The sequence below is a fragment of the Trematomus bernacchii genome, unplaced genomic scaffold (assembly GCF_902827165.1).
Source record: "Trematomus bernacchii unplaced genomic scaffold, fTreBer1.1, whole genome shotgun sequence".
Taxonomy (NCBI): domain Eukaryota; kingdom Metazoa; phylum Chordata; class Actinopteri; order Perciformes; family Nototheniidae; genus Trematomus; species Trematomus bernacchii.
The window spans coordinates 725,152-752,291 of NW_022987621.1; the positions used below are offsets into that span (position 1 = coordinate 725,152).

The 27,140-nt window shown below is 43.3% G+C and overlaps 1 protein-coding gene across 1 annotated transcript in view; it reads left to right on the top strand.

The window, feature by feature from the left end:
• LOC117484307 (transient receptor potential cation channel subfamily V member 1-like) overlaps positions 1-27,140 on the top strand; it is a 50,820-nt gene that overhangs the window by 14,917 nt on the left and 8,763 nt on the right. Inside the window, exons 4-13 of the mRNA XM_034132783.1 lie at positions 7,136-7,273; positions 7,369-7,667; positions 8,352-8,528; positions 10,890-11,045; positions 11,143-11,238; positions 11,322-11,392; positions 12,921-13,086; positions 13,171-13,237; positions 13,832-14,163; positions 15,423-15,547. Of these exons, the coding sequence (XP_033988674.1) occupies positions 7,136-7,273; positions 7,369-7,667; positions 8,352-8,528; positions 10,890-11,045; positions 11,143-11,238; positions 11,322-11,392; positions 12,921-13,086; positions 13,171-13,237; positions 13,832-14,163; positions 15,423-15,547 (1,627 nt within the window). The remainder of the gene's footprint in view (positions 1-7,135; positions 7,274-7,368; positions 7,668-8,351; positions 8,529-10,889; positions 11,046-11,142; positions 11,239-11,321; positions 11,393-12,920; positions 13,087-13,170; positions 13,238-13,831; positions 14,164-15,422; positions 15,548-27,140) is intronic.

The following is a 27,140-nucleotide window of genomic DNA, read 5'->3' on the forward strand; positions in this document are numbered from 1 at the left end:
TATTTCAGTGTTTTGTGTTTCAGTGTTTCAGTGTTTTGTGCTTCTGTGTTTTTGTGTGTCAGTGTTTCAGGCCCCACTCACACGGGAACGTTTGCGTTTATGCACAGTATGCGTATTCAAAAAAGTCTTCCGTTCACATGCATTCGTTTCATTTAACGTGTCTGTTCAAACGAGGCCGCTGGAAACGCTGTAGTACATATGCCGGGACTGTAAGTGGCGCTGTAACTTCCGCCAAAATACACCAAAAGCAGCGAAGAAGAGCAGCCCGAGCAGCCCCGCAGCAATGTTGCCATGGCTACCCTTCTGTTTAAGCCCCGCGGTGTATTTAGCAACATGTAGTTCATGTAATTCTCCATGTCCACTTGTTGCTGATGGTTGTAGTAGAGGAGCTGTAGATGTTGCACTAATATCTGTAGCATGGTCAGTAGCAGTAGCACTAGCAGTAGCTACTGACAGGAGGAAGTGTGTGTGGCGATTGCTGGTATTCAGCGGGATATAGTAATTTCCTCAGCATATGGATAAATGCAACGGGGAAGTTAACTGAAAGAAACCGAATCTGTGGATATTGCATCGACCGACCAAGAAGCACGTCTCTGTGGAGAGGACATGCTCAGAAAGAGAGATATTCTCTACAAACACCGGGTGAGATCGCTCCTTTGTCAATATAATGGATCAATGCATGAAATCTGACTCTGTTTATTTTGTTTAAGGAGTATATTGGGCGTTAACAATTCTGGTTTGCCTTTTATAATATTATTTCATTCAAGAACCCCTTGTGCGTTTAATTAACACAGCTATTTTTGATAGTTGCTACAGCAGTGAGCAGGAGAGGTGGGGAGAGGTGGGGCTATCGCTATTTTTTCAGGAAATATTCGTATAGAGGTGATTACACGGACTCGGTTGACCCCCCAGAGCGTTTCGTTTGCAAATCTATCCACCTTGGGACCCGTTATCGTTTGTGGGGTCAGTTTCTATCGGCCTCGTGTAAATAATAGGGCTATACGCACGCGAAACTATGCAGATACAAGCAGTTTTCTCCTCGTGTAAACGGCGCCTCAGTGTTTCCGTATTTTAGTGTTTTGTGTTTCAGTGTTTCAGTGTTTTGTGTTTCTGTGTTTCTGTGTTTTTGTGTGTCAGTGTTTTCAGTGTTTCAGTGTTTCAGTGTTTCAGTGTTTTGTGTGTCCCTGGAAGAATAAAATAATTATTTAACAAGATTTTTGAAGCCTTGCTGAAGAAACAAATAATTATTTTTCCAGCATCCGTTTGTAACTTTTTAGGAATCTGACTATCTTTTAGAATTGCATCAAATGCTATAGCCACTTCTAAGATACGTTTTTTTAAATGTTTTTCTCTCATCCTGCTATATTCCTTCCAGGGACACACAAAACACTGAAACACTGAAACACTGAAACACTGAAACACTGAAAACACTGACACACAAAAACACAGAAACACAGAAACACAAAACACAGAAGCACAAAACACTGAAACACTGAAACACTGAAACACAAAACACTGAAATACTGAAACACTGAAAACAGCCCTGCTATATACTATGACCCTTCTTTACTTATTTATAATATGGTTCAAATGGAGTAATTTGAGTTGTCTGATGCACTTGATACAATTTTCCTTTTTTTAAATACTGATGTGTTTATTCAAAACCATTTCAACACACAATGTCATGACTTTTTAAAGATCTTTTTGTCAAACTATACTATGATTTTCTCTCATTTTAGAGATCCTATACTGACATTGCAGACAAACTATATAATATAATTCTTAACTACATACTATACTTGGACTTTTTTCAAGATACTTTTAACATACTATACTAGTACTTTTAAAATAAATGTTCGGACATTCTACACTGTGACTCTTTTTTTTTAAATGATATGTAGGAAATACTATACCATGATTTGAAGACAACAGTTTTTTAAAATGTAAAAAACACTTTTTTATTTGCAGAATTTCATATTTACAATTTATTGTTTTCACCCCATAGGAATCAATAATACATTTATACTGATTGCAACATCCCCAGGATCTTCTCCAGCACAGAATCCCCCAGATGAAGGGAAATATTATAATGGAGTTTTTGCACTTCGGCCATAATATTCATGTGTATGCTGTTTTTGACACAAAGATGCATTACATCTACAAACAGAGCATACAATGCGAGCACATGATACACTTTTGGTGTTTGTTTCATTTCTTCGGTAATGTTACAGAATGTTTCGGAAAATGAAGATTCCAGTACCACTTTAAATGTTTCGTTTACAATCGTTTCCCAATGACCCGGAATAGTACTGCCAGAATGAACGATATCCAAAATGTCTTCTAGTTTACAAACTTCAGCCATTCTGTTTACACGGGGGTCACTACTCATTCTGTTTTCAATCGTCATCAACAACACACTTATTAAACAGGTATTGACTGCATTCTGATAAATATATACAGATTGTTTTCCATAGTAGTTACCCATTTTCTATATTTTACTTTAAAGAAAAGTCAAAGTATCGAAAAAAAAAAAAAAAATCCTGGCTTCAATCAACCGCTGGTTATTAGTCTTCTTCTTCTCCATCCAGCTCGGCATGGATCTTTTCAAGTCTCTCCTTGAGGCGTCTGCAGTTTTTGAAATTGTACAGAAAAGCCTCCGAAGCGCCTTGGATCCTCCATTCAGCCGTGTAAATGTTTTTTATCATTAAGACTCTGGTCAATCACTGTAATGAAGTCGGCGAGCCAAAGTCTTTTCATTAACGCGTTGTAATTGTTTCTGAAGAAATATTCTGGAATGTCATTCAGACAATCGTGTTGCCTGTCAAAAGTCAGAGCGCGATGTCGCATCTTAAAGACAGCTTGAACTGGATAGATGGTTAGTCTTTTTTCAAACATACCATACGTTCTGCATGTTAGTATATTAGGCCAATCGGGTTAGGCCCTACTGCCCCACTCCCTCAATAGGGAAGTCACGCTTTGGGAAGAGGTGTTTAATTTCACAGATCTGACTTGATTGTTGTTGTGATGGCTGAAGGAAGAGGGACGGGGGAGGAAAATTCAGAGGGTGAAGAAGCAGAAAGATAACTTGTTTGTAAAACGGACAGCACGTCAGTTTCAGGAAAGATGACACCGGTTTTATGCATGACATGCCAAATATCCTGAAGCCCTACAAAAAAAAAAGGTACAAGAATATTGTGTTGTAAATATCGCAAAAAGTCGTAATATTGTATAATGTATTAGTTGCATGTTGTATTTTGATAAAAATCACTGTGTAGTTTTTCAAAAATATAATGGAAAAAGGAGAGAAAAACAAATATCACAGTATGTTGAAAAATGTGAAAAAAGTAATGTTGTGTTAAAATAACATGAAAGAAATCAAAGTAAAGCATCTAAAAACATATATTTAAAAAAAAAAAAGTTATGTTAGTCAAGTCAAGTTATCAAAACCGCATTGTTTCATCGAAACAGTGTTAAAATCACAAACTCTCCATTTAGAGTTTGATTCTTTAAGAAACTCATTTCATTACAAATGAATGAATATTTTACCAAGTTATAAAGTTTTGCATCCATTAAAGTGTAACTATAAGTATCTTTGTAGGAGAAAAAACAAAAATAATTTAAGTTATTTCCAGAAAACTGGATTGTCTTACTAAATCCCAAAGTGCCTTTAAGAGTCACAGTCTTAAAGAAAATCTGTTCGTCTTAGTGGGGGTCCTTAGTTTTGGATGATTTGCTGATTGGGGTGGGACTTATTGCGTTGAATGTCTGTATATTCAAAAATATAATGGAAAAAGGAGAGAAAAAACAAATATCACAGTATGTTGAAAAATATGAAAAAAGTAATGTTGTGTTAAAATAACATGAAAGAAATCAAAAGTAAAGCATCTAAAAACATATATTTAAAAAAAGTAATGTTAGTCAAGTAATTCATTACAAATGAATGAATATTTTACCAAGTTATAAAGTTTTCCATACATAAACGTGTATCTTACAGTTCCTTTGTGAGAGAATTACGCACAAATCTGTCATATCAAAACATTCTATTGCAGTATTTTATCTGTTTTATGTGCTCTATATATATATAGATATATATATATATATGTTGCACTGTTGGAGGAGCCTGTGACCTATGTTTTTCATTGACATATCTACACTGTAGCTAATGGGCATATGCCATAAAGCCTTGAAACTTGAAACTTAAAATGATCAGAAACTGCATTGTCTCACTGAAAACAGCTCTAAAGAAAACCCAATTCCTTACAAAGTACTTAACTTTCTACCAGTTGTAAAGTGTTGCTCACTTCAAAAGTGTATCTAAAAAGTATCTTAGTAACAAAAACAAAAGCAAAAAGCATTAATGTTAACAACGCCTAAAAGGGCGGACTCCTGAGTTCCGTAATGTCCCCCTACCATGGCACTTGGACTATTTACATCATCCAGGGCTCAACACCAGTAAATACACCTCTCTTTATCCGCTCTCCAAGCCTCCAAGGGCGGACTCCTGAGTTCCGTAATGTCCCCCTAACATGACACTTAGACTATTTACATCATCTAGGGAAGCACACCAGTAAATGTAGCCTCATGTAACTTCATATAGGGATTCTTTAACAGTTGTGTGAAGTAATTAAACAATAAGGGGGTATTAAGATCTTTAAATTATAATTTTCCTCTCAAAGAGACTTCGTTGTACACACACACACAAAACAACATTAAATAATGACATGATATTATAATGATAAAAGTACTTACCAGAGTTTTTCCAGATCAGATCCAAATCAAGCCTCATTGTCTCCACCCCAGAGTTCCCGTTAGCCGGTAATTACCGGACTATGACCGGTAAAATATGCTGAAGACCGGCAAATCTAAATCTCTCCGGTCAGAATGTCCGGTCAAAATGATATCCCCTTAGCGCAATACCGCATCAGTTGCGCCACTTATGTGACAGACAAGAATAGTATGTGACAGACAAAAGAGTATGTGACAGACAAGAATAGTCAATTATAATGTCTACACATAATGTGGAGAAAGAGATGTCCTGTATGGGTTGATTGCGCGTTGATCTGTTGGTAATGCCTCGGGGTTCCGGTGGGCATGTAAACAAATGCATAATGCTGTGCTATACTTTGTGGCCTCACCCCGTTGCATAGCGACGCTTATTGTTTAGGTGTCTTTTAATAAGCAGGTAGTCATATCATTAGCTAGAACTAGCTAGATCTGATCGATATGGACATAAACGCGAGTAAAGTCTAATCTGACGGGAGAGAGAGATCAGCTGCTGCTGACGAGTCGACACGCATCTCTGCATGATCCCCTGCAGCGGTGAGCGGAACAAAACACACACTTCAGGTTAGAATATCACACGTAGCTATTTTAATTACCTCTCAAACTACCTAAACTAGTTATAGGTATGTTTAGTTTTACTGTCGGGTCACTCATTACTGGATCCGCGAGCTGCATGATACTGGCGTGTTGTCAGGAGAGGGGGAGAGCGCTCCGTTTATTATTCCCGTGTTATTGTAAATTACTGTACACGTTTGAATAGTTAATTAATCTACTATAATTAGTTTGTTTAATATCGAATCATATCAATTTGTTTCAAAGCTCAATAAATAACATAGAAGACCTTTGACCGGCACTTTTCTAATTTTGTCCGGAAGATTTAAACTGTAACGGACATGTTGACCGGACAGGAGGGGGGAGAAGGAGGGGGGGTGTGGAGGGGGGAGGGGGGCAGCGCTAGACAGGGGGGATATCGCACCTGTACGTGATAAGGATATAACAGGCAGGTGTGATATCGCACCGGCATGTTATAACACCTCGAACAAAGGAGGTCATTAGCATAAGTAGTAGTAGGTGTGACCTGTCACTTTTTATGCATACTAATGTGATGGAAGCGGGATCATTATTACTACTCACATGGTCTGAGATTATATTACGGTCAAAGCTGCCCATATAGAGGGTGACTAGGTATGCCGATGTGATACAAATAAAATCCCTATATTGCAATTATCACAAAATGATGCTAATGCAGCACACTCAACCACTATTTTAGGATGAATACATTCAGTGTGATGTACTAAATGAAGCTGTTTGAATCCATTTAAAGAAGAAGCGAGGGGAGCGATCTGCGAGCTGTGGGGCTGCACTTGAACTGTTCAAATGTAGGCACTAATGGATGTGCGCTTTACAGGTGTCCTTCAGATCTCATTATCCAGAGACAGTTTAGGGCCTCAATTTCATAATCCTTAACCCATTTGTGTCCAAAGACTGTATTCAGTATGTTAAAGACTAATGCCACAACTTTTATTCAGATTGCTCTCTAGTCTTGAACCTGGTCCAGATGTGTGGTGGGCAAGTCTAACAACAACTTGAAAAATCGAACTTCTGGAAAAAGAATAGTAAACTGCCAGATTTCTGACATATTATGTTGCATTTTGGGAGATGCAACCCTAGTTTATACAGTATGTTTGGGACTTAAAAGATTATTTGATTCAACATGACAAAGTTACAAATCTTCCATTATTATACATCCTTAGCATCATATCCTACCATAAATGCCCTTGAGCAAGGCACCGGACACCCCCCTTCCCCCCACACTCCCATTGCTCCCCGGGCGCTGTACAATAGCTGCCCACTGCTCCTAGTACTAGACTCCTGGTACTAGGATGGGTTAAATGCAGAGGCCAACTTTCACTGTGTGTGCTGTGTGCTCTGCACGTGAGACCATTAAAGAGGGTTTCATCCCTCCCAATTCTATTCTATTCTAAATATAAAAAAGCATATGAAATGTCCCAAATAAAAAAATCCACACATTTATTTTCAATGTCAGGATTTTTTAATATTTGCTAACATTGTGTTCATAAATGATCTGCCAAAAGAAAATTACTTTTACACTGCATATGATCGCATATTTTCTTATTCACTTGTTGAGTGTATAGATACCAAACACCATACTTAGCTCCTGGTAGTTTCAGAGAGCCATTTCCCTGCACTATATTCAATCTTGGGGCACATGGTGTTAGTACTGTTCTTTCCTGAAACTCAAGATTTCACTTTCAGGCACAAATGGTTTAGTTGATAAAAGACTGCTTGTAACTTGTTTCCTGTAACAATAAAGCACTTTGATAAACGACAGGTCAGACAGCCTTGCACATCGCCATAGAGAGAAGGAGCTTTGACCATGTGACTCTGCTGGTGCAGAAAGGAGCAGATGTGCAAGCCAAAGCCAACGGGAAGTTCTTCCAGCGTCATGCAGGACTGGGCTTTTATTTTGGTGGGTAAATGCGTACCAAAAACATCCAGATGCTGCATTTCCTCTCTCCAGCTGTTTGTGGGGGGTTTTCATTGATCTGAGCTATGTTCCAACAGGAGAGCTCCCCCTCTCCCTGGCCGCCTGCACCAACCAGCCCAGCACCGTGTCCTTCCTCATGGAGAACTCCTGCAGAAGAGCCGACTCCACCGACAGAGACTCGAAAGGAAACACCGTCTTACACGCCTTGGCAGTCATAGCAGACAACACGACAGAAAATACAGAAATGATTGCCAAGATGTATGACCAGATCCTTACTCAGCAAAACAAGCTTGAGAAGAAAGTCCAGTTGGAAACGATAGAAAACAATCAGGGACTGACCCCCCTGAAGTTAGCAGCTAAACTTGGAAAAATCGGGGTAGGTCCCTCCTGAAGGTGTCCCTGTGTGTTATCATATACACCTCAATGGTTATCTTCCTTATAACAGGGGTGTCCAAACTACGGCCTGGGGGCCAACTGCGGCCTGTGATCCATTTTGAAATGGCCCACATCTAATTCTAAAAGTATAATGGAATATGGCGCACACATACTAGTGCTTGCCTTATATATATATCGTACTTCTTAAATATATATCTAAAAATACTGTATATTACACATTATTAATTGTTGTTGTCATGTCAGTGTAAACAATATAAATTCAGTAAAATAAATTCAGTCAATTCAAGTTGAAAACCTTTTCTAACAAATTTTAGCTGATAAAAAAAGCCCAATAACTTATTTGCATAACGCGTTAGAAATAAACCCTTTTTATTTCCCCTATGTAACCCTAATGGAGAGCTGTGATGAAGGCTGTTTTCTTTCTTGAAGCATATTCAATTATCAAGAATAATGTACCTAGATTTGATGAATTTTGCTAACTTGTAGGCAATATACCTCACCTCTAGTGAGGGGCCCAGCTCTTTGTTTAATTTTCTGTATGTGGCCCTCAGTGAAATATGTTTGGACACCTCTGCTTTATAACGTATACCTGATCATGGAAAACCTACCACATGCGTACAAGGCAGACAAAATAACAATATCTTTCTGGTATCTCATTGGCCAGCTGTTCAGGCACCTGTTACAGCGGGAGTTTGAGGGAGAGGAGATGAGGCCGCTCTCCAGGAAGTTCACTGAATGGGTCTATGGTCCAGTGCACTCCTCTCTGTACGACATGAGCTCCATCGACACCAACGAACACAACTCTGTGCTGGAGCTGATCGTCTTTGGGAGTGAAATACCGGTGAGAAATATGAATTTACCTCATTTAAATCATTATAATTTACCAGAATGATATTGTATCTAGTGCAGCTTGCACGGGCAACATATGTAGGGTACAATAAAACCAAAAGCTCCAAAATAATTGTATGGCATTTGAGACACATTAACTTCACAACATTCCTCTTCTTCAGATCATCATTTACAGGATTAGGTCACAATAAATTGAATACATGATGCAACGTTTATCAATGATAAAATATCAATAATAACTAGAGAATGCAATTCCTGCAGAAATTGCTAGTGGGAATGCTTTATGCTGAAAAGCTGACGCTAAACTGCTATGCTGAAATGTAATGTGTAAGAAGAAAGTGAAGAATTTAGATTGAAATGATACATGAACACTGGGGGCTTGACTGTGTGATGAGAGAAGAAAATAAAGTAAAAAGGCTTGGAAAAGCAGCAGAATATTTACGGCGAGGGATGCGTTGCCATGGCAACAGCTTTTGAGGAAAACTCACTAATGGCACATAGACATGTTGAAGGCTGGACCATTAACCATTATCTGAAGTCTGCTGCTCTGAGCATGTCAGTTGGAGTTATGACATCATCGTGTTCCATGACACAGGTGTTTATATTTGAGCTAACGACGTGTCCAGAGATCAAAGGTTTCCATGGTGATGTGCAGTAATCAGTGAGAGGAGAGCCTTTTCATTGTTCTGAATGAGAGATAAACCTCTTACATGTGAACGTTTTGTTGAAGAACCGTAACAGATATCGGTGAAATTTCAACGCGTGAAGCATGTCAAGGAACTTGAGCATCTGAAGTGTGCTTTTTGTGTACTTTCGGGTTAATAATGTGGCCTTTTTGGCAGATTAACTAAAGGTGTGCGGCTGCTGCTGTGAGTAAAGATCAGCTTGAATTTACAATTGGCTTTGATGGAGACATGTTGAAAGTTTTTGTCACTTCATGCCCTCAAGAGGCATTTTGTTTAATTATTTTGCTTAATTTTTTTTTATCTTTCAAGCTACGAGATGTTTTCCTACGTTTGTCATGAAAAATTATGTCTCAGGAATGTAGGGTTTGGGAATTATGGCAGGTTTAAAAGAAAATATGAAGGCAAAATTAAATCTGTCCTCCACCCTAGCTGTGACATCACGCACTCTAAAATCTGAAGAAGGCCTCTTTACCAAGGTCTAAACAATGTTTAATATCTCTAAAAGTAAGAATCAGATTTAAAAGTTGTGTTACACGAATAATGTCAGAAAGATGTGTAACATTTTAAAGTTGGAATGAGGTTTCTGAGTGAAAGTATGAAGGAGCAGTTAGCAGTTGAAGAAGGAGCAGTTAGCAGTTGAAGTTGCATGAAGATTGTTGAAGTCTGAAGAGTTTGTCGATTGACTTCCATGTTAAAAATGTGATGAATTATGGGATGTATCTCTGGAATTATGAAAGTTATGAATAATAAAAGTAATAGCCATCGATTCCCGACCGAGCTGAACGTTTTGATGTTTGAACGGAGTTTCTGCGATGTTCAATGTGGGAGAAGAAGCAGCGCAAAATAACCCGGCGGAATAATAAAGAATTTTGTACGTAGCATAACATATAGTTGGAATGCTGTGTCAGCATTCCCACTAAATAACATAAATTTTATTGATCCCAGTTTGGGATTTTTTTTTAATGTGGTTAAAAAAATAATATTATTGGATTTCTTTTATTTGGGAGATTCTTTATGTTTTTCTATATGTATGGAAATTATCCTAAGGATGTATGATCATGGAAGATTTATGTCAGAAACAAGACAGTTGTCATGGTGAATCAGATAATCAGCCCCAACAACATGCTGTGTAAACTACTGACAGTTTATTATTCATTTCTTGGAATGATGTGTTTCTGCAAACCAGCCAACATCATTGTAGGAGCCATGAAACGTATGCGTTTTGTTTTAGTATAATATATTTGTTTGATCACTATTGATTGGTTGGCTTGGGTCACATGGATATGGGCGGCACTCATTATAATCCTGTTCACCTGCGTGAGGTGTGTGTGTGTGGAAGAGAGGGTGACACAGGGCCGTTGTACTTTTTGTTGAACGCAAGATTTATGATTGCTTTGATTATTATAACAATGTCTATGTCTGATCACCAAGTTTATTTTCATTAAACTACAATACTATTCAACAGAGCTTCTGATCTCAGCAAGTATTTTTTTTTAGCATGTCATACAACATCAAACAGGCCCGGCCTCAGCCTCTCAGCGACTTTTTGTTTCCTGCTGACGCTATAATCATCCTCCCGTGGCTCTGATGACGGCTTTTGTACTGTTGTTCTGCCAGGATAACTAAAGGACTTTTAATGTGAAATGATGCTGTGAACATTCCCTCAGAATCGTCCGGAGATGTTGCAGATCGAGCCTCTGCGCAGTCTTCTCGAGTATAAGTGGGACAGGTTTGCTTCCAAACTGTTCTTGATTAATTTCTTGGCGTACCTGATATACCTCACCATCTTCACCACTGTGGCTGTCTACAGAAAGGAAGGACAGGTAAGGCCAAAAACACACTGAATAAAAGCCTCAACTCAACCCATGTTGGAACACCTTCATCAGCCCTAAGCAAAGATCCTGACGTTCTGTCCTACAGCCCCCGTTTCCCGTTGGAGCCGACCTGCTGGACATCCTGCGCAGCGTCGGAGAGATCCTCAGTGTCCTCGGAGCAGGCTGGTTCTTCTATAAGTCGGTGAGGTGGTGGAGCCTGATTACCCAAAAAATAGTCAACATTTAATTCAATCTATTTCAAATGACTAACTCCTCAATCCACAGATAACTATTTTCAAGAGGAACCCCCCCACCTTCAAGGCTCTCTACACAGATGGGTTCTGTGACATCCTGTTGTAAGTTACCACATAACACTGCTTTCACTCCACGCTGCTCAGGTGGGAAGTAACTAAGTAGCCTACATTTACATCTTAGTACTGTACATAAGTACTATTTTGTCATACTTGTACTTTACTTGAGTATTTCCATTTAATGCTATTTTATACTTTTACTCCGTTACATTTTGGAACATCTATTGTACTTTTTCCTACAAATGTGTTAACACTAATAGTTACCAGCCACTGTTAACATATAAAACACATGACATTTTCATATGATATAATGCAGTACCAATATATTACTAAACTAAAATGGTCTTATTAACAAACTACAACATTTAAATGTTCTTAGATGTATTTGTAAGCAATTTAAAGGAATCATTTAATATTGCCTAATAATGTAATACTTTTATAACAGCCATGGTGCATAATGGATACTTTAAAGGGGACCGATCATGCAAAATGCACTTTTGTACGTCTTTTATACATGAATATGTGTCCCCGGTGTTCCAGGGAACTCACCAAGTGTCAGAAAACACAACCCTCTCTATTTTCCTCCATACCCAAATCTCTAAAAAAGGGGCTGCAACGGATCTGATAAAAACTGATCCAGATTTGAACACTGTCCTGACGTCAGGACGGTGGCGCTACGGCTATTGGGCCAACTCTCCACCTATCAGGGGAATGTGGGGTTGGGCCACGGCCGGCCATTGCCGCTCGAAAGCGCTGGAGACGCTGTAGTACATATGCCAGGCCTGTAAGTGGCACTGTAGTCTGCCACAAAAGCAGCGAAGAAGACTTCCCGCCCATAGTTACCATGGTTACCCTTCTGTTTATTCTCCGCTGTGGCTCTTTTTCTCCCTCCCCGAGGCAAGCGTTTGCTCCTGCTGCTTTAATTCAATGCAATCCCTCCCCGTCGAGGCAAGCACTGTAATTCTCTCCGGTTAGTCCACCAGCAGATGACAAACACCCACCTCTCCGCGTCTTCCAAGGAACGAGGGGACCGTGCGGCAGAGTTTCAGTTTCAGTTTCTTTCGCCGGTCAAGATGTCCGTTAAAGTTTAAATCTTCCGGACAAAATTAGAAAAGTGCCGGTCAAAGGTCTTCTTTGTTATTTATTGAGCTTTAAAACAAATGAATAACGACTCTATAGAATAAAACACGGAGGACGGAGATCTCTTTTTCTCCCCCTCTTCTGACAGCCCAGCAGCTGATCAGAGCACGTCTCCCCTCTCCTGCAGGGGGGCGTGGTCAGCAGAATCAGACCCGTAGACAGCAAACAGCACATAGAGCGAAATGAGGCATGGCTAAAATGCATGATTTGTTTGGTATTTTGAAAACAGAAATGTATAAATATACCTTATATAGGTATGGCCCTACAATATATCATTTAAATATAGCATGATAGGTCCACTTTAAGTACATTAAGCTGGCTATACTTACATACTTTTGAATCGAGGAGTTTCTCTTGTAATGAAGTATTTCTACTTTACTTAAGTACCTCCTCCTCCTCCCCCTCCCTCCCTCCCTCCCTCCCTGTGGTGCAGCTTCCTGCAGGCGACCCTCCTCCTGCTCTGCCCCGCTCTCTACCTCAGTGGGCGGAGGGAGTACGTTGGTCTGCTGGTGCTCTCTCTGGCTCTGGCCTGGATCAACGTCCTGTACTACTCAAGAGGCTCCAAACAGATGGGGATGTACAGTGTCATGATACAAAGAGTGAGGATTCAGTTTGAGTTAGCACTCGGAGTGGGTTGGCTTGTAAGGATTGGTTGACTGATTTAAGTCTGTTTCTCTCTTTAGATGATCCTGGGTGACCTGCTGCACTTTCTATGTGTCTATAGTGTCATGCTTTTTGGATTTTCTGCTGGTAAGACTTTCATGAATCTAAATGGAATAAGTTAAGCACATTCAGAATGAGTACTTAAGACAGGGGTGTCCAAACTTTTTTCACTGAGGGCCACAAACAGAAAACATACGAATGGTCCCCCTCGAGAGGTGAGGTATATTGCCTCATAAGTTAAGTTATAAGTTAGCAAAAATCAATCAAATGTAGGTACATTATTCTTCACAACTCTCCAGAGGGTTTAATTAATTTTGTTAAAAAAAAGTGTTGGCAGCTAATTCCTTAAAACAGAAGTCTCAGAGTGTTTACAATAAGGGACAATAGGAAGGGTATGTTTCAAACTTGTTATGCAAATAAGTTATTGGGCTTTTTTTTTTATCTACAAAAGTTGAACACATGAATACTCTGTAACATATGTTTAACTATATATTTAAGAAGTACAGTATAAGACAAGCACAAGTTTCAGGTGTATAGGGCATATCCCATTATACTTTCAGAATTTGATGCATGCCAATTAAAAATGGACCACAGGCCGCAGTTGGCCCACGGGCCGAGCTTGGACACCCCTGATTTAAAATGTTTTCTAAACTTCTGACTTAATTTTCCCTTTATCCTTAGCTATTGTTGCTCTCATGGACGACTCCCCTCCAGCTCATAAAAACAACCCCAACACGGCGGCTCATGGGAGGGGCTTCGGTGTGGAGCCGTTCAAGTGCGAGAAGCCGAGTTACAATGACATCAGTTTCACTACTCTGGAACTGTTCAAGTTCACGATTGGGATGGGAGACCTGGAGTTCACCGACCTCGTTCAATACAAGGAGGTGTTCTACATGTTGCTCATCCTGTACATCATCCTCACCTACATCCTGCTGCTCAACATGCTCATCGCTCTGATGGGCAACACAGTGGAAAGAATCTCAGAAGAAAGTGAAAACATCTGGAACCTGCAGGTGGGAAGCTGTTCTGGAAACTGGTTTTAGATTATGCAAAACCGTACGTTCTCAAGATTAAGGCCCCGGCCCCACGGGAACGCATACGGCAAAACGCATAGGATAGCAAACGCAATCGCCAAAAAGCTTCCGTCCACACGCAATATACACCGGATAGTGTCTGCCCACACGAGACAGCTCCGTTTAGATCCAACTGCTGGAAAAGCTGCAGTACATATGCCGAGCCTGTACGTGGCGCTGTAACTTCCTCCACAAAAGCAGCAACTTCCTCCACAAAAGCAGCGAAGAAGAATGGTTGTCATGGCTGCACTTCTGTTTATTCTCCGCGGTGGGGGCCGAGGGATCCGGGCAGAGTTTTTCGCCGGTCAACGTGTGCTAAAGTTTAAATCTTCCGGACAAAATTATAAAAGTGCCGGTCAAAGGTCTTCTTTGTTATTTATTGAGCTTTAAAACAAATGAATAACGACGATATAATGATATATAATAATAAAATACACGGAGGCTGTCTCTTTTTCCTCTCTTCTCACAGCGTCAGTGTCTGTCTCATGCAGCAGCTGATCCAGTAATGATGACTCGACAGTAAAAATAAACATATTTATAACTAGTTTAGGTAGTTTGAGAGGTAATTAAAATAGCTAAGGGTGATGATCTGACTTGAAGTGTGTGTTTTGCTCCCGCTGCATCACAGCGGGAGGAGCTGCGTGTCTCCGTCCTGTCAGATTAGACTTCACTCGCGTTTATGTCCATATCGAGATAAAGATAAATAATCTGAATTCAGTGTGCAGTGTACTTTTGCGGGGGTGAGCAGCAGAGGTGGGGAGAGGCGGGGCTATTGCGTCGTCATTATCAGAGACGGATGACCGTATAGGCTACCACACGGCCCCGTTGGACCCCCCAGAGCGCTCCGTTCCCAGATCTATCCACCTTTGGACCCGTTGTCGTTTGAAGGGTCCGTTTCTATCGTTCCGTTACGGCGTCGTGTAGCTTAAAAGGCTATACGCAAGAGAAATATGCGGATACAACCCGTTTTCGTTCCCGTGGGGCCGGGGCCTAAGTTGATGTTACAAATTCAGAGTAATGCTTAAGGAGGTTTGTGAATGCTGAAAGTTAATCAAAAGGAGTGAATATAATAGTAATTACAGTGAATATCTCTAGTGAAGAGCATTGGAATAAGACTTTTCTAGATTGTGTACAAACAAATGAAAGCATGAAAAACAAATGATTTGATACATTTCATGTAAACCGCTGACATTTGACAGAGAGCTTTCACAATTTTGGACATGGAGAGGACTCTGCCGAGGTGCCTGAGGGAGAAGCTGCTCTGCGGGGTGTCCAAGGTGGTGTGCTTGAAAGGCTCGCGGGACGAGAGTCGCAGATTCTTCAGGTACACTGTCACTGGATGTGTCTGACATCAGGTCCTGTTGTGATTCTGCACAGCTAGATGTAGAAACATGAAGAATCCTTTAGCTTGATACAAACATGTCGTGTAAGAATTACTGTATGAGAAATGTCCTATGTATTTGTGTCCAACAACAGCACATTTTACTGAACACATCTTTAAAGGCTCACCCTAATACATTGAGGAGGGAGAAGTACTCACATCTTGTACTTAAGTAAAAGTATGACTAACAGAGTGTAGTCCTGCATTCAAAATGTTACTCAAGTAAAAGTAGAAAAGTATTAGCATCACAATCTACTTAAAGTACCAAAAGTAAAAGTAGTCGCTGTGCAGATTGGTCCATTTCAGAATAATATGATATGTTTTATAATTGTGGCAGTGGCCGCAGAGGGGAGGATAGGTGAATGTATTTGTTAAAGTTGGTTTGATTACACCATTCACAATTCCGACAACGCCACCTTGGGAGTTTCACCCAAGGAAATATTAACACTTTTTCAGTTATAGAGAGGACACATAGGTTCGAATACTAATGGAGCAGGAGATGTGGTTTCAATTTATCAAAAATATACAATTTTATTTAGCACAAGTCAATAGTTTAAAATGCAGTTCAAAACAGTCGCACAGGGCTGTAGCACAAAGGGAAAAAATGAATTAGGGGCTGAGACTTACCAGTGGGGGGATAGGGTCGACGAGTGAGTGGAAGGATCCCCAAACAAACCAAACTTAAATCACCCCAGTCATACGTGCAGGAAATCAAATCCTGGGGGAGCACATCACACACAAAAGAAGAGAGGAAGACCACCACCTTGGACACCAGCACCACCACCTTCAGCTCTCAGTAACTAAGCAGGGAAACTAAGAGGGAAACGCAGTTAATGGGGGCTAAATACATAAATCAAAGTAATAAACAAACACAATATCAAATATGTTCTCATAAACAGATAACAACTTGTGTAAACATTTAAGAATAAAACAAATCACAAGAGAAAAGGTTCAGTTAAACAAAATAAACAATTAACTAGAATAAAATAAACAAACTAATTTAAATCAAGTTGGCAAAAGTAAGGACAAGTTATAGGGGGAGTTAGCCCCAGAGTTCAATGACTTCCACACTTCGAGTGTCGGCCCAAGCAAGGCAGCAGGAAGGCGTGCAGTTAAAGCAGCACTTTAACTAGTGAGCGAGCCTCCGCAGTAGGCGACGCAAAGCTGGCCAGAAGCAGCAATCAGAAGCAGCAATGTGGTAGCAGTAGCCCAAACATTTAGGCAGGATCAACAGCAGTTGTGACGTTACTGCCGATAAACACACTTTCTCCGGTGAAGCAAAACAGCAGATGTCCCTTAATCATTGGATTGGCCCTAGGTATATGAATAAATACAAATACAGCGTTAATATCAATAAAAGTAATGAGGTGGATTGACTAAATAGATCGCCGTACAGCGCACATACCGATCAGGTTTTCCTATCGATGACGCAGAGAGGGGAGAGCTTCATGCTTTTTATGGCTGCGTTGACAGGCTGCACCCGGAGGATCCTCCACTAGGTGAGGCAAAGCAGGGCTAAGTATCAATACGCTGGCAAATTGCAGAACCTTTCCTGAAGCGAGCAATGCAACTGCAACATACCTGCACCGGTGGCGGAAGCAAACACGGCAAACACGCAAGTGGGGCGGGTCTGTGTACCAACAAACAAGAGACAGCCAGCTAGAAACCTCTGCCCTTTTATAGGGTGCCCCCTGGTGGTGATATGCTCACAAGAGCCAAACGAGGAGAATATGCTTTTCATTTTCATTTCATTTCAAACCTTTATTTAACCAGATTGGTCCCATTGAGATCATAGATCTCTTTTTCAAGGGAGACCTGCAGCATATAGGTTCCACATGAAACATAAAACAATAAAGGACATCATACATTATATTTACAGGATACATTTACATAGTTATAGACATTTACAAGTACCCATAGTATCAACGAGCATTTCATTTAGCCTAGCTTTAAAAACATGCAGAGGAATGAGATTGCTCAGTTTCAATTCTTGCTGAAGATTGTTCCAAGCAAGTGGAGGTGCGCACATAAAAGCTGTCTTACCTAAGACAGTCCTTGCTCTTGGCACATCTAACAATACTACATCATGCGATCTCAGACAATAGCTGCTTGCAACTCTCTGTGTTATCAGAGAGCAGATATAATACGGGAGTTTACCCAACAAAGCTTTATAAATAAACGTGTACCAATGACTGAGCCTCCGTACAGTAAGTGATGGCAAACCTGCCTTGGCATACAGGGTACAGTGATGTGTAAGTGCTTTACAATTTGTGACAAAACTCAGTGCGCTGTGATAGGCGGCATCTAACTTGTTCAGGCAATGGGCAGGTGCATTCCTATACAACAAATCACCATAGTCCAGCACAGGTAAAAAGGTCACAGTGACTAGCCTTTTCCTGGCCTCAAGCGAGAAACAGGACTTGTTTCTGAAAAAGAAACCTAGGCTAACCCTCAGCTTTTTAAGCAGGTTATTGACATGAAGTAAGACAATCATCAAGCCAGATACCAAGGTATTTATAACAGGCAACCACTTCTAGTACTTGTCCTTGCATAGTAACAATATCTAAAACAGGCTCTGGAGTATTTTTAGCTTTAGAAGAAAGCATTAACTTGGTTTTCTCAACATTTAAAAGAAGCTTAAGTTCAGAGAGCTGAGCCTGAATAATATTAAAAACAGCCAGTAATTTAACACCAGCCTCCTTAATGGAGGGACCTGCACAATACATCACGGTATCATCCGCATAAAAATGTAAAGTAGCTTCATCCACATTTTCACCTAAACTGTTGATATATATGGAGAATAAAAGTGGACCTAAAACAGAACCTTGAGGAACACCATTAGCAATGTTCAACAACCACTCAGAAGTGAGCCCATCAAAGTGAACACATTGGGACCTTTCAGAGAGGTAGTTCACAAACCACCCCACTGCATGGCTGGATATGCCAATACTGAGTAGCCTCTGCTTTAAGATGCGATGATCGACGGTATCGAACGCTTTGGAAAGGTCAATAAATAGAGCTGCACAACTCTGCTTTTTATCTAAAATACTCGTAATGTCATTCACCACTTTCATTGTCGCAGTGATGGTGCTATGTTGCTTTCTGAATCCTGACTGATGTTTAGACAGGATGTCATTGTTACATAAAAACTCCTTTACTTGTTCACTCACTAGGCGTTCGAGCATCTTCGCCTGAACTGACAATTTAGAGATTGGCCTATAGTTATTTAAAATAGTTGCCTCCCCTCCTTTTAGCAAAGGCAAGACATAAGCTGACTTCCATACTTTTGGAATTGCATTTGTGCTGAGGGAGAGGTTAAAAAGAGTAGTGAGAGGTAGCTTTACAAGGGATTAGGACTCTCATCCTGCTACAATCTACCCCCCCTATTTGTATCGTCGGCCCGACGATGAACGAATCCAAGCCAATGTTAGCCAACCTAGTTCCAAGGTCTAAAGATAACCGACACAGAGTTAGACACGGGACCAGGAGAGTTTTCGGCCACAGGCGCCAATTCTCCCAATGCTCTCGGGAGATGATGGACATTAGGATGCTGCCCAGCGGTTGACCGTGCTGTCCGTCGCAATGTCACTGCGCTAGAATCAGGGCATGTGGCTGGAGGGATAGCCAAGCGGGAGGAAGGCAATTCTGGCATGGCAGCGAGAGCTACCGAAGGGCCAGTCTCAATGGAGGCTTCGTCAGACAGCAACCAAGGGGTTTCTTGGGTCACCACAGCTGATCTGGTAGAAGGAGGATTCGGAGCTTCATTTCTTGAAACCCATAGGTCACCATCAGAGGAAAGCTCACCATCTGACTGTGGTGAGTCAGAAGGAATTGAGAGAGGGACAGGGACATCATCTGGAGAGTGTGTTCCAACCACAGCTTTCAACAGAGTGGGGTGGACCCGTTTGGTTTTGGTCAGGTTGTTTGCCGGTGCAATCGTGTACACCGAACCGCCTTTTGGTGCTTTCACCACTATATACCTGACAGAACTCCAAATATCCCTGATCTTATGGCGCCCTCTTGCACCACAATCTCGCAACCAAACTAACTGGCCCTCGTTCAATGGGACATCTTTGACATACTGGTCATGGCACCTCTTTCTGCGCTCTGCTGCAGTTTTTAACCTCTCTTGAGCTCCTTCAAAGGCAATTTGCAATTTTGCCTGATGCTCCTGAATCCACTCATGGACAGGACCACCGACTGGATCAGGGACTCTACCCAACAGAAAATCAACTGGGAGCCTTGGCTCTTGTCCAAACATCAACAAGAATGGAGATTCACCAGTTGACTGATGGGGAGTAGTGTTGTAAGAATACAGTAGTTGTGGCAAGCAGGAGTTCCAATCCCGTTTCCGAGACACAGGCAGAGTACGCAGCAAGTTGTGAAGGGTTCGGTTGAACCGTTCACATTGACCATTGCCCGCCGGATGGTAGGGAGTAGTGCGAGATTTTTCGATGTTATAGAGGCTGCAAAGTTATTGGATAAGAATGCTCTCAAAGTTTCGGCCCTGGTCCGAATGTATACGGGCTGGGACACCAAACTTTGAAAACCATTCTGTGACCAGAACTTGAGCCACAGTAGAGGCTCGTTGGTCACGGGTGGCAAAGGCCAAAGTGTACTTGCTAAAAATGTCTGTAATTACAAGGACATTTTCCAACCTACTATAGGTGGGTTCCAAGACAGTAAAGTCAATCGCTAGAATTTCATTGGGTCTAGAAGCCAGCAAGTGTCCCATGGGAGCACGAGCCGCTGGTCGAGTGTCCTTGGCAATTTGACACCTCTCACAATTGCTGCACCAATATACCACCTCGGAGGACATACCTGGCCAGTAACACCGCTGCCTAAGTAGCTCCAAGGTTCTTTCAATACCTTGGTGGCCATGCCTCTGGTGGACTTCGGTGAGCACCTGCTCTCTCAAAGCAGCTGGCAAAAGCAGCTGCAGAACTGCTTCAGCCCCATCAGAGCGAAAGATCTGGCGATAGAGGACCCCACTCCTCTCAACTAACCGGTCCCATTGGCGGAGCAGTGCCAATGCTTGCCGGGACAACTGCTTCCTCTCATCATTGCTAGGACGCTGCCTCCTTCTCCAGAACACCAAGAGTTCATGAAGGAGAGGGTCCGCTTGCTGAAGTGCCTCCATATCAGACTGTGTATGATGAGGCAGGGCTATGACAGCCGTTTGTGTTGCCTTTGCTACTGGCAAGGCTTGCCGTAAAGGCAAGGGGAGCAACGTGCTAGGGAGCATGGCTTCAAGATCTTGCGCTCCTGGTGGGTGCTGACGGGACAGGGCATCAGTATTTCCATTACTTCTACCAGAGCGGTACTTAATCTCAAAGTCGAAAGACGCAAGTTGGGATGCCCAACGTTGTTCAGTGGCTCCAAGCTTTGCCGTGGACAGGTGGCTAAGTGGATTGTTGTCAGTGAAGACAACACATTTATGACCAAGCAGATATTCCCTGAATTTCTCGGTCATGGCCCACTTGAGCCCCAAGAACTCCAGCCTCATGGAGCTGTAGTTGGCAGAGTTGCGTTCAGTGGGCCTCAGACCTCTGCTGGCATAAGCTATGGGCCTGACCTTACCACCTTGCTCCTGTGATAACACAGCTCCGAGGCCACCAAAGCTTGCGTCGACCTCCAGAATGAATGGGAGGGAGAAGTCAGCATAGGCAAGCACAGGTGCCGTGGTGAGCTTTGTCTTGAGAGCCTCAAAGCTCCTATGACACTCCTCAGTCCAGTTCCCAGCGATTTCACGCTCTGATCTCCTTTTGGACTTGGTGCCTCCCAACTCAGCCACCAACGTATGTAGAGGGGCCGCCAATTTGGCAAAGCCCTCCACAAACCTACGGTAGTAACTGGCAAAACCAAGGAACGACCGCAGTCCAAAGATGGTAGTGGGGGGCTGCCAACTGGCTACCACCTCCTGTTTGCTGGGATCAGTAGAGACACCCTGGTCAGAAATCACATGGCCCAGGTAACGCACCTCTCGCTGGAAGAAAGCACACTTTGAGAGCTTAGCCTTTAAGCCTTCATGCTGTAGCCTTCTCAGCACGACCTCCAACCTCTCAAGATGTTGATCCACGGTGGAAGAGAATACCACGATGTCATCAAGGTATAAAAGCAAAGATTGGCATTGTTGGTCCCCGAAGATCCGCTGCATCAATCTTTAGAAAGTGCCAGGAGCATTGCAGAGTCCAAAGGGCATCCGATTCCACTCAAAGAGGCCAAACGGGGTGCAAAACGCAGTTTTTGGCCGGTCTGCTTCTGCAACTGGTACCTGGTTATACCCACTGGCTAAATCCATGGTGGAAAACCAGCGAGCACCCGTCAGCGCATCAAGGGACTCTTCGATTCGAGGGAGAGGAAAAGCATCTTTCCTGGTTTTGCTGTTCAGCTGCCTGTAGTCTACGCACATGCGCAGGCTACCATCCTTCTTTTTCACTAGCACGATGGGGGATGCGTAGGGGCTGCAACTCTCTCTTATGATCTGTGACTCAAGAAGTTGGTTGATGTGCTCCTTCACTACCTCGTACTCAGACGGGGGAATGCGCCTATAGTGTTGCTTCACGGGGACGTCATCAAGAAGAGGGATGTCATGAGAGATCAAGGTGGTGCAACCCAAGTCCCCCTCGTGAGCAGAAAAGACAGATGCGTGCTTCGTCAAAAGAGACCATACCTTAACCTGTTCTTCAGCAGGCAAGGAAGACAGGTCTAGAGCATCCAGCTGGTCAGGCACAGAGGGAAAGGCAGCCTGGGATGCCACTCTGGCCACACAGGATGGTACTTCGGTGACACCAACAGGCAAGTTGACCAGCCTAACTTCATCGAGTGTGCCTACCAGTGTGCGGGGATACAGCAACACGCCTACGTTCACAATAGGGATGTAGACGGTGCCCCTTTCCACCCGAACCAGAGCTGGAGAGGCAAGAAATCCAGCCGGAAGACCCGAATCCAAGGGCTCAAATAGCACAGTGCCACTTGAGTACTGCTCTGAGCATGTGGCTGCAACAATCTTCATCATGCCACCAGGGATACGACAAGCCTTCCTTCCACGCACTTTTACCCCTCCTGAAATGTCAGGAGGGGCCTGCACACTGGCCTGATGGCATTTTTGCAAAGCCTGAATGAATGATTCGGGGGCCTCCGATACAGGAGGCAAAGAAAACAAGGCCAAACCATGCTGGCCAAAGAGCTCCTTGTAACATCTGCAAATTATATTCATCCCCAGAATACCAGAGACTGCAGAAGAGACACCACCGGGGGGGTCCTTCACCACCAACACACCACAGCTTGCCATTACCTTTCCACAAAGCTCAACTTCTAGCTCCAAGTAGCCAATGTAAGGGATGGCCAACCCATTGGCTGCTCTGAGCTGCAGCCAGTGACAAGATTGGAGCCTCTCCTGGCCCCAGGGTTCAAAATGCTGATGGAAAAAGCTCTCTGTGATTGTAGACACCATGGACCCAGTATCTACCAAACAAGGAACCTTAACTCCACCCATGCTTACATCTAAATGTGGACAAGAAGACATGAGCTTAGAAGCTTCTCCTGAGCCTGTGACTCCACCCCCCGAACTGTGGCTCCGCAATTCGGCGGGCGCTAGTTTTCCGATGGCTGAGTGAAACGACGCTGCCCGCTAGACTGTTGAGCAGGTGAGGACGGCCGAGCACGAGGAGCAGCACGTACCCCATCGCACTCTCTGGCCAAATGACCGGATAGCTGGCAACGTCTACAAATGATGGGGCCACTATAGGGGGGGGGCGACTGCGCAGCTGAGAGCCCTGGAAACGAGAAATGCTTTGAGTAAGCGTGTTAAGCTGCTCTTGCTGGAGTTTTAGCATCTCTCTCATCTCACTCAGTTCAGACACCTGTGAGCCAGTCACCACCTGAGGACCACCCTGAACTCCATACTGTAGACCAAGAACTGAAGGGACAGAGTGACTTCGGCCCCTATTGCCACCAGGCAAACCCTCACGTTCCCACCTGATTGCTTCCGCCCTAGCATCAAGTAATGCCGCAGTAGGTTGCCGACGCACAAACTGTTTTAACTCTCGTCGCAATGCACAATCAATGACATGCTCTACAAATTGGTCGCGTAGCAAAACCTCTGCATTTTGCATGTCATCAGGCGCCCGCTGCTTTACAGATGACATAAGACTAAGCAACGCAAGGGAGAATTCCTGCAAAGTCTCCCCTTCTTGCTGCCGTCGGGAGAAGAAAGCCTCTTGTAAAGCTACGTAAGAATCAGAACAACCATACAGCTCTGTCAACACAGCAATTATTTTGACAGGGTCTTCCCGCTCTGCACTTGCTCTGTATTTTATCTCATCACGGGCCTCTCCTTCAAGATGGTCAAACAAGAAAAATGCCTGATCGGATGCAGCCAAACGGCGCGCTCTCATACAAGCCTGTACTTCCTCGATCCACTCACTCAACCCTATTCCTGATCTCCCCCTAAACATAGGACATTTCCTATCTCGGGGCACAAAAACCAGTCTATCCGCTGAAGGGGCACTAGCATTGGAAGGATTAGAAGGGGGAACAGTAGCAGTTAAAGGTGCAGCACGAGGCCCGTTCCTGCAACAGCCTCTCATTGTCTGTTTTTAACTGGGCAACTAAATCCCTCAACTCTTGTAACTCTCCCTCCATAGCTACACCGTTGCTAATTCAGTGGAGATAGGGCACCAAAATAGACAGGCAATACACAATAATAAACCCTGACTTACCAAAGGTCCACAAGAAACCAACTGCTGTTTTGCTTCGGAACACAATATAAAACACTTAATACAGGGTAAACTAGCTTCTAGCAATGGCCACAATGCAACACTAATAATAATAATAAAAATAATTGAAACACACGTCTCTGCTCTCAAAAAGTCAATCCTGCCGACAACGCCAGTTTGTGGCAGTGGCCGCAGAGGGGAAGATAGGTGAATGTATTTGTTCAAGTTGGTTTGATTACACCATTCACAATTCCGACAACGCCACCTTGGGAGTTTCACCCAAGGAAATATTAACACTTTTTCAGTTATAGAGAGGACACATAGGTTCGAATACTAATGGGGCAGGAGACGTGGTTTCAATTTATCAAAAATATACAATTTTATTTAGCACAAGTCAATAGTTTAAAATGCAGTTCAAAACAGTCGCACAGGGCTGTAGCACAAAGGGAAAAAATGAATTAGGGGCTGAGGCTTACCAGTGGGGGGATAGGGTCGACGAGTGAGTGGAAGGATCCCCAAACAAACCAAACTTAAATCACCCCAGTCATATGTGCAGGAAATCAAATCCTGGGGGAGCACATCACACACAAAAGAAGAGAGGAAAACCACCACCTTGGACACCAGCACCACCACCTTCAGCTCTCAGTAACTAAGTAGGGAAACTAAGAGGGAAACGCAGTTAATGGGGGCTAAATACATAAATCAAAGTAATAAACAAACACAATATCAAATATGTTCTCATAAACAGATAACAACTTGTGTAAACATTTAAGAATAAAACAAATCACAAGAGAAAAGGTTCAGTTAAACAAAATAAACAATTATCTAGAATAAAATAAACAAACTCATTTAAATCAAGTTGGCCAAAGTAAGGACAAGTTATAGGGGGAGTTAGCCCCAGAGTTCAGTGACTTCCACACTTCGAGTGTCGGCCCAAGCAAGGCAGCAGGAAGGCGTGCAGTTAAAGCAGCACTTTAACGGAGCGTCCACACAGCAGCGTTAAAAAAAATCTTGGAGGTGGGCGTATCTGAAGCTTGGGGATTTTTTGCGAGCAACGCGACCAACAACCAATCACATGAATCTCGCGCCCCCGACATACAAAGCAAAAAAAGCCCGGTTCTTCTCCACTATTGCCAAAATGCCGGTTTTGCCGGTTTTGTAGCAAGGGTAGAAAGTGTAGTAGCAAGGGTGAATTTAGTGTATGCAATGTCTCGCAGGAGGCCATGTAGTGTGTGTCGCTGTTGGGTACATCCAATACTCCGAAAACGTCTGCAACGGGGGGAATACCACGGTCTGGTCCAAGAGCTCCGTCTGGATGACCACCTGTTTCAGCAGTACTTTCGTATGAGCAAACACGTGTTCGACGAGTTGCTCGGCAAAGTGGGTCCACTGATAACAAAGGCGGACACCAACATGCGTTTGTCAATCGGACCCGCCGAGCGACTCGCCATCTGCCTACGGTACGTTTTGTGTATTTCTACTTCTTTCATCTGACTCTGTATAGAAAGAGAGAGCATGCATGCCATGGATGAATGATGACTGAAGTCTGTGATTTAGTTCAGATGGATGACATTAATTAAGATAGCTAGGTTAACACAGTATTGCTCCCCTGTGTACATGGCGTGTGTGGTCTGTGTGTGTCTGTGGTCTGTGTGGGTGGGGGGGATCTGTGTGTGTGTGTCTGTGGTCTGAGTGTGTCTGTGGTCTGTGTGTGTGGGGGGGATCTGTGTGTGTGTGTCTGTGGTCTGAGTGTGTGGGGGGGATCTGTGTGTGTGTGTCTGTGGTCTGTGTGTGTCTGTGGTCTGTGTGTGTGGGGGGGATCTGTGTGTGTGTGTCTGTGGTCTGTGTGTGTGGGGGGGATCTGTGTGTGTGTGTCTGTGGTCTGAGTGTGTGGGGGGATCTGTGTGTGTCTGTGATCTGTGTGTGTGGGGGGGATCTGTGTGTGTGTGTCTGTGGTCTGTGTGTATGGGGGGATCTGTGTGTATGGGGGGATCTGTGTGTATGGGGGGATCTGTGTGTGTCTGTGGTCTGTGGTCTGTGTGTGGGGGGATCTGTGTGTGTGGGGGGGATCTGTGTGTGTCTGTGGTCTGTGGTCTGTGTGTGGGGGGATCTGTGTGTGTGGGGGGGATCTGTGTGTGTGGGGGGGATCTGTGTGTGTCTGTGGTCTGTGTGTGGGGGGGATCTGTGTGTGTGTCTGTGGTCTGTGTGTGGGGGGGGATCTGTGTGTGTGTGTCTGTGGTCTGTGTGTGTGTCTGTGATCTGTGTGTGTGGGGGGGATCTGTGTGTGTCTGTGATCTGTGTGTGTCTGTGTGTGTGGGGGGGATCTGTGTGTGTGTCTGTGATCTGTGTGTGTCTGTGTGTGTGGGGGGGATCTGTGTGTGTGTCTGTGATCTGTGTGTGTCTGTGTGTGTGGGGGGGATCTGTGTGTGTGTATGTATGTGTGTGGGGTCTGACATATATATTTTTTTAATCATGTATATTACTTTTTTCTCAGGTACCTGGCAACCGGTGACTCATACAGGACCATAGCATTCAGCTATAGGGTTGGTCATATAACAGTGGCAGTCATCGTCAGGGAGGTTGCGGGTGCCATCTGGAGATGGAGGACTGGAGAGCCATCGCTGCTGAGTTTCAGGAGATCTGGAACATTCCAAATTGTGTTGGTGCCATTGATGGGAAGCACGTGGTGATCCAGGCTCCAGCTAATCTGGGTCCCTCTACTTCAATTACAAGTCCACCCACTCCTTGGTACTGCTGGCTGTCGTGGATGCCCAGTACCTCTTCAGGGTAGTGGATGTCGGAGGCTTTGGAAGGAG